At 48.0% G+C, this 16,304-nt stretch overlaps 1 protein-coding gene across 4 annotated transcripts in view; it reads left to right on the top strand.

The window, feature by feature from the left end:
- Positions 1–8,277: 8,277 nt before the first annotated feature.
- The window catches only part of RFX1 (regulatory factor X1), a 30,086-nt gene continuing 22,059 nt past the window's right edge, over positions 8,278–16,304 (top strand). Inside the window, exons 1-2 of one of the 4 annotated variants that reach the window (XM_064479901.1) lie at positions 8,278–8,618; positions 15,094–15,477. In XM_064479901.1, coding sequence (XP_064335971.1) covers positions 15,159–15,477 — 319 coding nt within the window. In that variant the 5' untranslated portion in view covers positions 8,278–8,618; positions 15,094–15,158. The remainder of the gene's footprint in view (positions 8,619–15,093; positions 15,478–16,304) is intronic. The other 3 variants (XM_031437434.2, XM_064479902.1, XM_064479903.1) reach the window with 3 other exon arrangements.

Raw genomic sequence — 16,304 nt, 5'->3', positions numbered from 1 at the left:
AGTGAGACACTTTCAAGCTCTGCAAAGATTCTGTTTCCCTTTGAAGTTCCACCCACCAATTTTCACATTAATTGATGGATCGTGTGTGTAGAAATTCTTACTGTGCTGTTTGTTTATTAGTAATTTTCCATTTACCTCTCTCCTTTTACATTTGCTATTATTTATTATTTGGAATCTGCTATCAGGAAGAGTTGTTTCATCTCCACTTATTTATTTGTTCAATCATTTATACTAATATGGACTCATGAATACTTATTTTTATTCTTTGGGTTAAAATCCAGTGCTATTATTTATTTCATTGTCCAAATTGTTCCAACTTTGGCCATTGGGAGCGCTTTCAGTTGGCCCCTGCTCTAAGCATTTTATTTCAGGCACTGCTCTTTTGGCATAGCTTCATTTTTTTTTTTTTTTAAAGCACTTCCTCACTTTCTAGCACCACAAGATGTTCCAGGCTTATCTTGAATTTTCCCCGCCCCAGTCCTAGAATCAGCCATTCTCCCCAGGGAGACTGGGTTCACTTTATTGGAGAGTGACATTGAGAGGCCAAGACATGAATGCCGACTCTGCTCGTTGCTACTGGGCGTGGGGGCTGATGTGGTTGCTTCTAAGCTCTCTCAATTGATAGTATTATTATTTTTTCAATATCGAGATGAAATCCATATGAAATGAAATTAACCACTTAGATGTTCCATATAAACGCATGTTCATAGTAGCACTAGTCACAATAGCCAAAAAGTGGAAACAGCCCAAGTGCCCATCAGCAGACGGATGGATAAACAAAAGGTGGTCCATGCACACAATGGAATATCACTCACCATAAAAAGGAACGAAGCACTGACACACACTACCATGTGGATGAACCTTGAAAACATTATGCTGAGTGAAAGAAGCCAGACGTAAAAGGTCCCATATTGTGTATAATTCCATTAATAGGAGATGTGCAGAGGAGGGAGGGAAATAGCTCATGCTTAGAATGCAGGAGGTCCTGGGTTCGATCCCCAGTACCTCCATTAAAAAGAAAAAAAGAAATATAGATGTACAGAACAGGTAAACCCACAGAGATAAAAAGCAGACTGGTAGTTGCCAGGGGTTGGGAGGAGGGAGGAATGAAGAGTAATTGCTATCAGGTATGCCTCTGGGTGATGAAAACGTTTTGGAACTAGGTAGAGGTGGTTGTTGCACAACATTATGAAAATACTAAACGCCACTGAATGGTTCACTTTAACACGGTTCATTTTATGTTATGTCAATTTCATCTCAACTTAAAAACACAACAATAAGGGCTCTGATGATGGGTAGAGCTGGTTCGAATCCCATTTCTGCCTTGTTCCTGCTGTGTGGCCTTGAGCAAGTCACTTAACCTCTCTGTGCCTTGGTTTCCTCACCTGTAAAACAGGGAGGATTCAATGAGTGCATCAAATTCTTAAAACAGTCAGTAGCATGCAGGAAGTGCTGCTTAATTAAATGTTACCTCTACTTGATGCATTCCCTTTGGATTCGAACTTTATTCCTTTGTCCTTTTCTTCATGACAAATGCCTGGCCTTGGTTGCCCCCTGAGGTGTCTCAGGCCAAGGGCAATGCTCCAGAAGGCAGGAATCATATCTGATTGTTCTGCTTCGAAAGGGCTGATGAATAATACGCTCCCCTTCTCTGCCTCTTCTCCCAGCGACTCTCAAGGGACGCACCCTTCTGCCCTTTTCTCCCTGATCTTGGCCAAGGGGCTGCCAAAGAACAAACACACCAGGAAATATCTGCTGCCTGATTGTTTGAGTTTAACCAATTGTTCCAGAACCAGAAGCTTATTTTGCGCTTCACACGTGAATCAGTTTTGAGCCCAACACAGCTTCCTGTGTGACCTTGAGCAAGATGTTACACCTTTCTGAATTCATTAGTAAGATGGCGATAATAAATGATCTATTTCACAGGGCTATTGAAGGACTTGGGTGAACTTACCTCAAGGGCTTAGTACCGAGCATAGCACAGTCTGTGCAGTGGGTTGAATGGTTACCTGCAGAAAGATATATCCACATCCTAATCCCCCAAGACCTGTGAACGTGATCGTATTTGGATTAAAAAAAAAAAAACAAAAAAATGGTCTTTGAAGATGTAATTAAGGGTTTTAAAATGAGATCATCCTGGATTATCTGGGTGGGCTCTAAATCCAATGACAAGTGTTAAAGACACAGACAGAAGAGATAAGGCCCTGCGAAGACAGAAGCAGAGATTGGAGTGCTGCAGCCAAAAGGGCCAGGTCATGCCAGGAGCCACCAGAATCTGCAAGAGACAAGGAAGGATCCTCCCCTAGAGCTTTCAGAGGGAGTCAGGGCTCTTGCTGACACCTTGATTTCGGACTTGCAGCCTCCAGAACTATGAGAGAATACACTTCCATTGCTGTAAGCCACTCAGTTGTGGCGAAAGGTTACAGCAGTTGTGGGAAACTAACACATACGAATTCAGAAATGTTATCTGCTACCAATATCATTATTGTTATCATCATTGTTATTATGGTCCGAGCATAAAAATGCACCCAAATCTTACAAATCCTAAGTAAAGTAATTCTTCAAATGTCTTAACTAATTTTACTTTTGAATAGCTAGTACATTCATGTGCTTCAAAAAACAAAAATCTTAAGGTTTACGCTACAGTATCTCCCTCCCAAGTCTGTTTCCTTCCTCTCTGTCCCCTTGGTAACCCAGCACTCTTGCTTTCCAGAATTTCTGTGCACGTATACAAACAAATATGAATACGAGTTCTTATCCGTCCCCACACCTGCTTTTACATTAAAGGTAGCATTAAAAAGTTTTTTTCTTTTTAATGTGGTAAATTATATATAAAATATGCCATTTCAGCCATTTTTAAGTGTACGGTTCAGTAGCATTAAGTATATTCACATTGTTGTGCAACCATCACTAACATTCATCCCCAGAACTTTTCCATCTTCCCAAACTGAAACTCTGTACTCAGTTAGACAATAATACAGATTCCTCTTTTCCCCAACTCCTGGTAACCACCATTCTACTTCTTGTCTCTGTTAATTTGCTTATTCTTTACGTTGTAAAGTGGAACCACACAGTATTTGCCCTTGTGTGTCTGACTTCTTGGATTTAGCACAAGGCTTCATGGTTTACCACATGGTAGAATGTGTCAGGATTTCAGTTCAAGTGGCATGTTTTACAAATTCTTCTATGCCTTCCTCCCCCGCCCCTCTACTTAACAACAAATGCTGGAGATCTCCCCTTTGCGAAGCTCTCTTTATGCATCCTTGTCATTTTTCTACAGCCACGTCGTATTTTGCTGTATAGATGCCCCATAATTAATTTCACTGCCAGAGACAGACATTTTGTCATCCATTTGTTCTTAGGTTAACACCACAATGAAGAACTTGGCTCAAATGTCATTTCACACGTGTGCAAGTGTATCTGTAGGTAAATTCCACAAAGTGAGATTTCTGGCTTGAAGATTATGTGCATTTGTAATTTTTTTGCCAAATCTCCCTCCTTGAGGGTACGATTAATTCACACTCCCTCCAGCAATGGATGAGAGGTCCTGTTTCCCTTCAGCTTCACCAACAGAGTGTTAACCAAACGTTGGATGTTTGCCAACAGGACAGGTGAAAAAACTATATCTCAGAGTAGAGAAAATTTCCCTTATCACCACTGAGGGGGAACATATTTCCATGTGTTTAAGACTATTTATAGTTTTCTCTTTCCTGTCTGGTCAATGTCCTTGCCCATTATTCCTTTGGCTTGTTGATCTTTTTCTTTCTGATCTCTAGGAGTTCTTTATATATTAAGGAGATTTACCATATGGTTATGAAATGAGTAGTAAATACATTGTCATTTCTCCAAACTTTTAAATCAATGACCAGTAACACTTATTGAGGATTTGCTACATGCCTGGCTTTGTCCTAGGTGCTTTAAACACACCATTTCTTTTCAACCTTACTGACAGCATTTTTTATCTCTAAAGACTATAACACACATCTCTGAAAAATAAGGTTATCTTCCTACATAATGTACTGCCATTTTCACACCTAACAAAACATACAATCATTTTTCAGTATCATCTTACACCAAAGCAGATATTCAAATTCCCCTGAGTTTCATGTAGATATGCTTGTGTCCCAAGCATTTTCTCAAAAAGCTCAAGTATTTAGGGGATCACCTCTCTTTGTTTTGAGTTTTAAATCTCAATCCATTCTTTTCTTTTACAAATCTTCCTTTCAGTGTGATGGTACAGTGCCTCCAGCAATAGCTTTCCAAGATTGTCTTGGTCCATCAAAATCCTGCTTCCAATATATTTTCCCAAACCTGTTTGAGCACATGTCCCCTGACATTAGATTCCATTAGATCCATGGATATAGCTGCATAGTGTTTATATGCCATATATATATTTATAAATATAAATTTATATATATTTATAAATATAAATTTATATATATAAATATATTTATTTATTTATTTAATCCTATTGTGAATATAGTTTGAAAAGTTAGAAGAACCAGCCTGCTAATCATTCACTACAACTCATGTATAATAAGCAGAAATATATGATGAATTCCCAGCAAAATAGAAGGACATCTTGCTTGGATTTCAGTGCACCAAGTGTCAGATTCTTATTTCATTACATCCACATTAGCAGATGGTTCTTAATTTAATTTTTTTCTCTCCCTTTGGGCAGAATTCCATGGAGACCTCTCAACCTTGACACCTGGGTCAGGAGCAAGGCTAGCTTATTTTAAAATGCTGTTGTGTCTGAGTTTCACCCCATCAGCATCCTATTTTTTAAGAGCTACTTTGTTGCCTTCACCATTGGCTTAGTATTCTGTATTACGCAGGCTTCTTACTGCATCTTTCTAGTCCCCTAGGGATGGACGCCTACACTGCCTCCAATTTCCTGCGTCAATGAGTATTCTTATCTGGGGCAAAACTTTCAGTGACTATAAAATGTGGAACAGAATTCCAAAGGTCTCTGAATCTAACAGCAACCCAATAACTGGCTTAAACAAGAGAGAATGTTTGTCTCTGCTGGCAGACAGCCTGAGGACCCCGGGTCCTTCTGTCAGTTGCTCCACCATCCTCTAGAGCAGTATCTCCAAGGACAGTTGCCGTGTCTGGAGATACCTTTGGTTGTCACACCTGCTGGCAGGGGGATGCTACTGGCATGTAGTGAGTGGTAGCCAGAGATGCGGCTCAGTACTCTACAGTGCACAGCACAGCCCTCTGTGACAGAGAACAATTTGGCCCCATATGTCAATGATGTCACCTGCCCTAGAATAGTCCCCACTTCCTTTCATGACCGACTTGTTAAAGAGACTGGGACAGTTGTTCTGTAGCACACTCCACCCTCGGGGTTTGTCAGTTGCTTCCTGATGTCCTTTAACTTGTTCCTCTACCCTTGCTGTTTCCTGTAAACTGGACGTTAGGTTGAGAGACTTGATCAGTGTCAGGTTCAACATTTTGGCAAGAGATGTCCTAGGGAAAGCTGTGACCTTCCTTTGGTATCATATCAGGAGACCCGAGGGTCCCTCTATTGTGCTGCTGAGCTTCACTGCAGCTGACACTGGTGACAGTCTGGCCCCTGTGGTAAAGTCTGTGCCCCTACACCCAGCGAACACTCTGGTGCCCTGTGCATACCTTGCTCCCCACCTGATGTTTTGTAACACCCATTGATGATCACTGCCTAAATTAGTTATTTCACTGACTTTTGCAAAATGGTGATTTTTCTAATTCTCTCATTCCTGCCACATTTTTTAGCTGGCATTATTGGGCTGTTTGGTGACCATGAAAAGCTACCACAGGGAAGGCAAGATCATGCTTAATTTCTTACTTTTAATTACCAACGTTTCCAGAAAGGAATCGGTTGAGAGCTACTTACAATGGGTTCATAAATGTGTTTGTGTGTGTGTGTGTGTTGTAACTTTCAAACTGAAGTATAACATACAAAATAGTGCACAGATCTTAGCGAGTTCAGGGAATTTTTACATCCATATACCTGTGCTACCACCACCAGATAAAAATACAGACCATTTCTAGCCCCACACTCCCTTCCCTGCCTTTAAGTTCTGTAATGAATAATTTTGTTTGAAGGAATGATTTCCAGGCTTGCTTGTACCCATCTTGGGGTTCAAGGACTTCAGGAAGGTGGGGAAATGGATGGCCAATAAAAATAGGGCTCCAGGCCTCCTCCCCAACCAACATGGCTGGCCCTGGGACCCAACCTGTCTCGCAGGAGCAGGTGCAGGGGCTGAGTGACTTGAATTGCCAGTTGAGATTTAAACCAGGCGCCTCCTGCCTGGAAGTCTCATTTATTTTCGGGGCTCAGCTAGAAGATCGAGGCAGATGGAACTACTGCTGCTTCTTGTCTACCATCGAGGGTCACACTCTGGGGCAGCAAAGCATACTGGAAAGTCCCAGGAAAGGAAACAGACTGTCTAGGTTCTGTCTGCATGATCCTGGAGGAGCTACTTCCCCTTCTGAGACTTTTGTCTACTTACCTGTCAAGTTAGGGGGAATATTCCACATTGCTGGGTTCTTGGGAGGATTTCTGCAGTCATGACTACCTTTACATTTCTTTCTTTCTTTCTTTTTTCCAATGGAGGTACTGGGGACTGAACCTGGGACCTCGCACAAACATGCTAAGCATATGCTCTATGCTCTGTAGAGCCACCCTCTACTTTTACATTTCTGAGCTCACCTCCTGGCACTTTCCTCTTTGCTCATTCCACCCCAGCCAGCTGTTTTTCCTGTCCCCAGGCCTTTTGAATGACCCCTCCTCAAGTTACACAACCAACAATGTTCTCTCACCATTACGGTACAGACTCTAACGTTGCTCTCACAGTCCTTATGAACCTTAAATATTAATCTCGCTGCTTATTATGTCTCTTATTGTAGTAGAATGCAGAGTCTCAGGACTTGTCTTTCTTCATTTTTACACCCAGGGTATGGCATGAAGGAAGTGTAATGTTGATTGAATGGAGGCAACAGGAGCTCAGAGAGGGCGAGCCACTTTCTCACTGTCACACAGTGGAATTTGAATTATAAATGCAGGCTGAGTCTTCCCTTTCATTTTCCTCCCTCTTTTGTCTCGGGTGAGGATTAGGGCACAATTTAAGGGGTGTCAAAAAACTCAGTCACCAAGAAAATATTTTTTAAAATTAAAAATTAACGCAAAAAAAAAAAAAAAAAAAGACCTGACCCCGCACTTGCATGACTCACCTCATTCTGTCAGTCCTGGCAGATCCTGTTTTTATTTAAAATTTTGCTATTTTGTTCACCATGGGTTTATTTTTTCCCTATTAAATTTGATATTTTAAAATATTGCATTAGAATATTATCTTGATTGAGTTTTTGCACCCGAGACGCTCACCGTAGTGTAGGCCCCGCTTCTATCTCTTCTCCTCCCCTAGAGAAACTGAGGCACGGAGGACTGGGGGTAGGAATAGGGGATTGGTGCGGAGCCCTGCTGAGCGGCACAAGCTGCCCCGGGAGGGGCCAGGAGCTGACCTTTATTTATCGCCCGTGGTAGAAGCAGCTAATTAAGTCCCCCGCCTGCGCGAGACCTTTCCCAGGGCGGCCCGCGCCTCCTGCGGGGCCGAGATAGCCGCGGCCGCCCGAGCAGCGGTGACCTTTCCGAGCCTAATGGGGCGGGGAGGCGGGAGAGCGAGGACGATTGCGCTTTCGGCCGGGTCTAGGCAGAAGCTGTGGCGGAGGCGTCGCTCTGGGGCTGAGCCCCGGGATGGAACTCTGTCTCGGCTCCGCACGTCCATCCTACCAGCATAGGACAACATGGGGAGGGAAAGAGGTCCGGTGATGTCATCGAGCCCCGAGCCGGCCTCCGCCGCCGCCGTCACAGACGAGCAGCACTGCGTCACCGCATTCTTTCGTGACGTCAGCGCACGAGGCCAAGAAGTGGTCCACCAGGAAAGGGAGAAGTCTGAAGGAGAGATCGTTTCTCGCTCTTTATATTTGGTGAGGCGTTTAAAGTACGCAAGGAACGGACTACCACTCCCAGCTGGCTGTGCGTGCCGCGCAAGCACACGGCCTCCAGCGAGCGAGCGCGGCAAACCTTGGAATAGATTGACGTCCCTTTAGTCGAACCAGAAGGTAGATTTTACAGCCGCAAACCAATCCCGACCTCACAGACCCCACCCCTTTATTCTTAGCCCTCTGCTTCCTTGAGGGAGTGACGGGCTCGGATGCCTTTGAGGGTTCAGTTTCCTTTGATGGACAGTCATACTGATGAATCAGAACGCCGGAAAGTCGAGAGGACGTTGAAAAGCGTGCCTCGGAGCCAATAACTTAGCGGCAGGGCCAGGCGCCGTCCAGTAATTTTTCCCGGCGCCTCCAATCACCCTGGACCCCGCCCCAGCGCGTGACGTAAGTAGGGTGGGTAGCAACAGTTGCCCCGGTGAGGGAAACGGAGGCGCCATAGCCACGGTAGTCGTGGCGACCAAGCAACCCGGCAACGCGAGTCAACAACAACAACCGCCCGGCCGACCCCCACCCCCACCCCCCCGGCCAGGCCCGGGGACCCCGGCACGTTCTGTCCCCCTCCCAACATCGCCTCCGAGACCTCTGGAAAGCCCTTCCGCGGACAGAAGTGGGGAGAAGCCGAGGTAACTGGGGCGGCCCTAGGGTGGCGGGCCGGGCCGAGGAGGGCGGCGGGGCCCGGGCGGCGGGTGTCGCTGTAATCATAGTCTTGGGGGAAGGGGCGGGCAGTCAAAATGGCGGCGGCGACTGTCGGGGCCATGGGGGATGGGGCCGGGGCCCGGCTGGGGCGACACCACCCGCCCCCGGGCCCCGCGGCCCGGCCCCCGCGAGGGGCGGGCGCTCGCAGGCCGGCAGCTAGTGGAGGTCGGCCGGCCGGGGTGGGGGGCTTTTATATGTCGGGAGGTGCGGAGGGGCGGGACTGGGAATGCTGGGCCAATGGGAGAGAGGGGGTAGCGAGGCGGGACCGAGGTGGGTGGGCGGGGCCAGGCCGCAAGGTGTGGGCGGGGTCGGCCGGTGCCCCGGGAACCGGGTGGGGCAGCTGCCGCCTAGGCCTTCCGGCTCCTCTAGGCAATGGGAGGCCACCTGTGCCGCGTCCCTTTAGAACCCGCCAGGACTGAGTGCCTGCCACATCTGAGGCCTCAGTTTTCCATCCTGTAGAGTGGGGAGAATTATTGCCATAGCCTCTTTTCTGCATTTCAGGGATTCCTAATTCCTTTCAGGAATTTCTCAAGGGTTCGTCCTTGAACTTTTTACTCCTATCTACTGTTTCTGAATGCTTTTTTTTTTTAAAATAGATTGACTGTTAATGTTAATTTTAACATTGCTGTCTGCTCCTAAATCTACCTTCTTTCTGAGAGGAGGTGAAGGTAGACAGTTACATGAAGCTGTGGGCTAGGGTGTATGGCTTTAGTCTGGACGATTTGATTTGCAGAAAGGGAAGCCTGTGGCAGAGAGGAGTATCTTGGATGCCTGAGTTAGAGGAACAGAAACTTGATCGCTTCTCTGTGGGCAGCTCTAAGATCTAAGATCTCCTGTTGTCCCTCGGCAGGGGGCTTGTTCCTGGAGATGGGACCATTCCTAACTGTATTGCCCATCCTAGTCTTCCTTTCTGAGAATGGGAAGTAAATGGTGCTCGAGGAAGTTTCTTAAGCTGCTTCTCTTGGCCAGACACATGTTTTTGTGTCAATCAAGTTGGTGTCAAGTGGGTCACATGTCACTGAGGAGGTACCAGCTTCCAGAGCCACGTGGGCGGAGAGCGGGACACTGAGGTCAGAGGAAAGGGGAATTTCTCCATGTTGGTTAGAAGAGTCTGAGTGACTGCTTTGCCAGGTGACAAGATCTGCCAGCTTGGGGAAGAATTTTTTTTTTAAATAGGCAGCCAGGCCAAGTCCACTTTGCTTATTCTCTGTCTTGCTTTGGAGCTTGGTGCTTGGTATTAACAGAGCCAAGTGCAAACTTCAGCTTTTTTCTTTTAAAATCAATCAATACACTTCAAGGAGAACGAACATTTTGGGTTCTCACAAAGCTTTCCCCCAAAAATTTGAGATAAGGCTGGGAGATGTCACTTCTCCAGGGACTTTTCCCAGGCCCCTTTGAGAGGTGGTTAGGACCCCTTGAAAGTTAGGAAGAGTTGAGATTAATTTTCAGTAAAGATCTAGAAATAACCAAGTTGCCAGATCATTGGCATCTATTAGAAAGGGGAACTCTGAGCAGAAAGTGATGTTACCCGTGATCTAGTCCTGTTTACTGCCCTTCCCACCCCACTATATCTTATGCATTTGAAGGGCCCAAGCCCAGAGAGGTCATTTGACTACAGAAAGGAACACTGGCTTTGGTCGCTTGTCCTTGAGACAATCAACTGCTTTTTAGCTGTATGCTTTTGGGCAAGTAACTTAACTTCTCTGGGCCTGTGTTTTCTCCCATCTAAGCTAGCTGCAGTGCTCACTGGTAATGATTTTAATCTTATATTACTGTGCTGTGGATCCCATAAAGGAATACATGTTGAGCATAAGATACATAGTAATTGCTCAAAGTATGTTGGCTGCTACTGTTATTATGATGATTGTTGCTTCCTGTTCAGCCCTTACAATTACACCATTCGCATTTATTTTTATCATTTTGCATTGAGCGAGAGCCTAGTGGCTTTAAAGCTTGACTCACTTGTTGGGCTGTGTGGGACGATGACAGGGATCCCAGGAGTTTATAGTGAGAAAGTGTCACTCTTCTAAGGTCCTCCTCCAGCTTTAGGAGAGTAGCCAGAAAGAAAATTGGGCTCAGACTCAACCTTCCGGGAGGCAGCTGGATGAGCTGGGGGGTGTGGGTGTTGTGGGAAAAGTAGGGACCTGGGAAAGGTGTCTCTGGAGCTGAGGGTCTCACCTTCCCCTCCTGCCACCCACCCCAGCATCTTGGGGCAGAAGACAGGGGATGGGCCAGGCAGACTCTCCCCAGGGACACGGCCTCCAGACAGCAACTACACAGTGCGGTCTTCCTGGCCTAAGGGGCCTCTTCTGGACCAGGAGGCATCACCTGCGCCTGTACCACAAGCTTGCTACTGGCAGGAAGTAGTAGCTTTTTCTCAAGGTCTTACCAGTCGGTAGATTCGAACTGGCTTTTGACACTCACTAGCAGGGTGTTCCCAGCATTACAGACACTTATTTAACATTAAAAGTTAAGTCCCCACTGTATGCCTGTCAGTGTTCTGGTACCTGAGGTTAGAGTGATGGGCAAGGCAGTCCAGATCTCCAACCTTGGGGAGCTTACCTTTCTGGTCATGGAGGGAAGAGGAAAATAAACAAACAAACAGGATACAGGGCCAGGGAGAAAATAAAACAGGAATATGTACTCCAGAGTACATGGAAGGGGGATGCTTGAGGCCTGAGAAGGTGACATATAAGCTGAGACATGAGTGATTAGAAGGAGCCAGTGGTAGAGGTGAGGAGAGCATGTGAGTAGGCAGAAGAGCTGGTGCAAAGGTCCTGAGGCAGGAGGAGGTCTGGAGCATTTGGGAAGGAGAGACGGTGTTGCTAGAGCACAACCAGAGTGAGAAAGGGGACTGGAGGGTCCAGATCCCATGGGACCCTGCAGGTCATGGGAAGGGCTCTGAATTTTATTTATTCAATGTGATGGGGAGCCTTAGAGCCTTCTGAATAGAGGAGTGGCATGATGGAGTTTGTGTTTTCAAAGGATCATATAGATCATATAGAGGCAAGAGTGAAGCTGGGAGCTAGTGATGAGGCTGTTGCAGGGGGCCCGTGCAGGAGATTATGGTAGCCCAGACTAGCACGGAGCTGATGAAGATGGAGGGATATGCCCCGGCCTTAGGATTTACTTTGGATGAATTATTGACAAGCCTTAAAAACTAACTGGATATAGAGAATGAAGGAATCTCACATCATTATATTTAATTTCCTCATTCTCCGGAAAGTTCATTTTTGAAGCCATTCTACAGGTGAGGAAAGTGAGATTTTCCTTCCATTTCCTTGGGAGGGCCTTGTGTGTAAACCGTCTGGTTAAGGATCTGGCATCCAAAACAAGTCAGCAAACTACAGCCTCCACCTGCTTTTTATGGCCTGTGAGCGGAGAATGATTTCTACATTTTTGAGGGGTATTTTGTGATGTGAATAATATATGACGGTATGTGAAAATTATATAAAATTCAAATCTCAGTGTCTAAAAATAAACTTTTATTGACACACAGCCACTCACTTGTTTACATATTGTCTATGACTGCTTTCCCACTTCAGTGGCAGAGTTGAGTCATTGCAATGGACTGTCTGTCCACAAAGCCAAAAATCTTGACTGTCTGATCCTTCACAGAAATTTGCCAGCCCCTGACCTAAGGAATTGATTCAAACATTCTCCAAAAACAGGTGTTGGCTTTGAAGACAGGTGCAGTCATTGGTGTGTTTTTTGGGTTTTTTTGCGGGGGGCAGTTTCATTGCTAAGGAAAGATTTGCTGAGTGGTCTCATGCTCAAATAGATGGGGAATGCCTCATCCTGTATGGATATTTGTAACTTATGCCTCCCCAGGGAACACCCTACAGAACTCTGAATCTAGTCTTCCACAAATGGAAAAAAAAGGGGGTTCCCGGGTGAAATAAATATAGGAAACTTGACATCCTGCATCGTTCTTCCTGAAGACTAACAATGACAGTGCTGAGAAGGTCTCCATTAGAGAAATCAGTTTAACTGTTTTATCCATCTCCACTTCCCCCTTTTGAGCTCAGCCTTTCAGCTGTCTCATCGCTTTCTTCCCCTGCCCCTGAGTGGAAAGGAGGAAGCCTGCAGGCTCTCCACCTCGAGGGGGAGAAAGCACCAAGTGTGGAGCTTTTAAAGCCCTTTCGTGGTGGGAGGGCCCACAAGGGGCAAGCTTTCCAAGCTGGGAAAGCCTAGGCCAGGGTTTCTCAGTGCCCCCAGTACCACCTGCCTCAGAATCATCCAGGGGATTAGCTCAAACAACAGACTCCAGGGTCATCCCAGACTCTGGCAGTGGGGCCCAGGAACCTGCATTTAATCAGCTCCCTGCATAAGGCTGATGAACACAAGAGTCAGAGTTCCCCTTGGTGCCTCTTTCCAAGAGCTTGAGGATCATGTCTGTCTCCTTCCCCCTCCAGCCCCATCTAGCATGGATGTTTGTTGAATGAATAATAATAGCAGCTTCCACTTCTCAGCACTTATTGGGTACTGGGCTGATCACATTGGATTTTTACAACAGCCCTATGAATTGGGTGTTTTCATCATCCCCAGGTAACAGATGGGGAAACTGAGACCCAGAGGAAGGTCATTTACATGTTCATGAATTAAGAGACAGGCCAGGGTTCCTGTTGAGGTGGGACTGACACTGGATAGACAGGCGCTGATCATCTGCAGTAACTGGAGCACCTAATCTGGGCCAGAGTTTGGACTCAGTAGTGCAGAGAGGCCCACAAAGACGGGCCCCTCTAATGCTGGCAGGAAGGAGTTTGAGGAAGGCAGGGGCTGGGGGAAGATGTCTTCTCTGTGTGCATGGCAGACAGTAGCCTCTTCCCTCTCCAGATGGGCAAGCTCCCCCTGCTGCCTGAGTCCCCAGCAGGCCACCCTTCTATCCTGCCCCATGGGAAAGCCCAGGACAGTTCCTCACCACCTGGACCAGGGCCCAGTCCTCCTATCTCTGCCCCTCTCTCTATAATGACCTGGCTTGGCAGGGAAGGTGGCCCCAGGGCTCTGCCAGCTCTGCTCACCCTGTCAGAGCCCTGCGGCCCCTCCCAGCCTACCCCAAGCCCAGAGAGCCCACCCATGTGCAGACAGAAGCCCCTGTTTCCTTTGTAGACAGTTACCCAAAGCAGGGAGGCAGGGCCCAGAGGCTTTTTGTAGTTTTACTCAGATCCTTGTTAAAGGGCCCTGGGCAATGACGGGAACCAGAGCCATTTTTAAGTGCTCACGCTGCACTAGGTGTTGGCCAAGCACTGCCCACATGATCAGACTGCACTCAGCAACCCTGTATTGTAGGCCTGCTGTCTTCCCATTTCACAGATGGGGCAGTGGAGGCCCACGGAGAGGAAGCCCTTTGCACAAGTCACACCTAGGAGGTAGCCAAGTTCAAGTCGTGCCCTGACTGGACCAGAGCTTGTGTCTCACCTGCCCTGCCCACTGCTGACTTGGCAAGAGGGATGGGGCTTCACAAGAGAGACAGTGTCCCTCACCCAGCACCTTGGGAAAGGGACCTCAACTTTTTAGCAACCAGAAAAGCTGCCTCTGCCTGGTCAGGTGGGCCCCGTTCTGAAGTCAGCAGCGGCTGCTGGGCCTGCCCTGTGGCCATGGCCTGCTCCCAGCCTGGTTACCCCTGGCCCTTCAAGGGCCCTCTCTCTGTGATGAGCTCACATCTGGTATCGCCACCCTTAACTGCCTTCACTTCTGTGGCTGTGAGCAGCTCAGGGGTTTGTTGGACTCAAACACCTTCCCAGTGTCTGGCACCCCACTGGGGATGATACTCAGCCAAGAATCCCAGCCCAGATGGTGGCTGTGCAGGGAACTGGCACAGGCTGGATGGGAGACAGCTTGCCCCATGACTTTCCTTTCCGGCAATTAGCTGACTAGTCAAGTGCTCAGAATGCCCAGGGTTCAGACTCAGTCCTGCCACTTCCCTGCTGTGTGGCATGAGGCTAACTCCTTAACCTCTCTGAGTCTCAGCTCCCCCTCTGGCGGACCAAACGGAAACTCAGATGTGATTGTTGCAAAGTTTAAAATGAAATAAATGTAAAGAAAGTGCCCAGCCTGGCAGGTCCCTCAGGAGAACCGTACTATTTGTACTATTTGTTTCCGGGTGAAAGCCAGAGTTCCCCACAGCACAGGGATCTCCCACACGCTGGGTGCTGGGAGGACGAGAGCAGGACTCCTGGGCAGGGGTGAGTGGAAGAGGTGCAGACTAGCCTCAGTTCATGGTTCCCCTGCAGTGATGGGTTGGTTATATCTTGCCAGCCCTGGGACTTAATTAAGTTACTGAACCCGTACATGTCTCTAGGGAGCCAGGATCTGTCCCTGGTTTCCTCTGCCTGTAGATTAATTCTTGTTTTTCCTTCTTCTTTTTTTTTTCTTTCCCCACCTCCCCTTCTTCTTCCCAAGCAAGCAAAAAAAAAAAAAAAAAAAAAAAAAAGGCCTTATTTATTATCATTTTCCCCACTGTTGGCATGGCAACACAGGCGTATGTTACCGAGCTACAGGCAGCCCCGCAACCATCCCAGCCGCCACAGGCCCCTCCACAGGCCCAGCCCCAGCCGCCGCCCCCACCCTCAGCAGCACCCCAACCCCCCCAGCCCCCAGCCACCGCCGCCACCCCCCAGCCCCAATATGTCACCGAGCTGCAGAACCCCCAGCCCCAGACACAGCCACCGGGCAGCCAGAAGCAGTACGTGACAGAGCTTCCGGCCGCCCCCACGCCCTCGCAGCCGGCCGGCGCACCCGCCCCGTCCCCAGCATCCCAGCAGTACATCGTGGTCACCGTCTCTGGTAAGTGGACATGTGCTTGGAGCCAGGGCACTCTGTGAACAACTCCGAAAGGAGTTTTGGGGAGCCTAGCATCCTGGATGGCAGAACATACTGATGCCCTCCTACTGTCACTTACTGTGCCTGTCACCAGGAGGGCAGCTTCAAACTCTTTGGAGTTCCCAGGTGGGATTTGGGGGGCATCTCTGGGGAAGGAGAAGTCAGGCCAAGCAGGGAGGCCTCTGTGCCCCCCAACTCCTTCTCACCAGGGCAGCTCTTAGAGCTGTTTCTGTCTCTAGCCTCAAGTAAGATGTCACTTGAAGAAAGGATTGGGCAGTGGAGTTAGTTTGCAAACACTTGCTGAAGATAGAGGGTGAGCAGACCACCGTCATCCACAAAGGGGTCATGACAGCTTCGTGTGCTCAGGGGACATGTGTGCGGTGTTCCCTGCGGCAGTTCGAGGAGGTCTGCTGGGAGGCCTGGAGACATCACTTCCCCTTCCTGCCCATTTCATTTCTGGCCAGACTCGGGCCAAGTGGGGCTCTTGGCTGGGCTAGTTCATGACCATGTGATGTGCCCCAGGGCTCCTGTTTGTCACTGTGGCCGCCCTCTGAGGCCATGGAGCAAATGACCAGGAAGCTTGGGGGGTTCCTGCTTACAGCATCTTCCCCATGCCCGTGTATTCCAGGATGGGGAGGGGCTGAGCAGGAAGAAGTGGGAGCAGAGGGTCAGGATAGGCAGTCACTCCCCTGAGGGAGAAGGTGGGGCTCAGAACGGGACTGGGTGTCACTAGCGGTTTCTGATGCGCTCTGTATAGAGCGGAGCATGGGGCAAAACCCCATGTTGAGGCT

Source organism: Camelus dromedarius, chromosome 27, assembly GCF_036321535.1.
Source record: "Camelus dromedarius isolate mCamDro1 chromosome 27, mCamDro1.pat, whole genome shotgun sequence".
Classification (NCBI taxonomy): domain Eukaryota; kingdom Metazoa; phylum Chordata; class Mammalia; order Artiodactyla; family Camelidae; genus Camelus; species Camelus dromedarius.
Note: the sequence above shows the minus strand (reverse complement) of the source record. Positions and strands in the feature narration are given on the sequence as shown.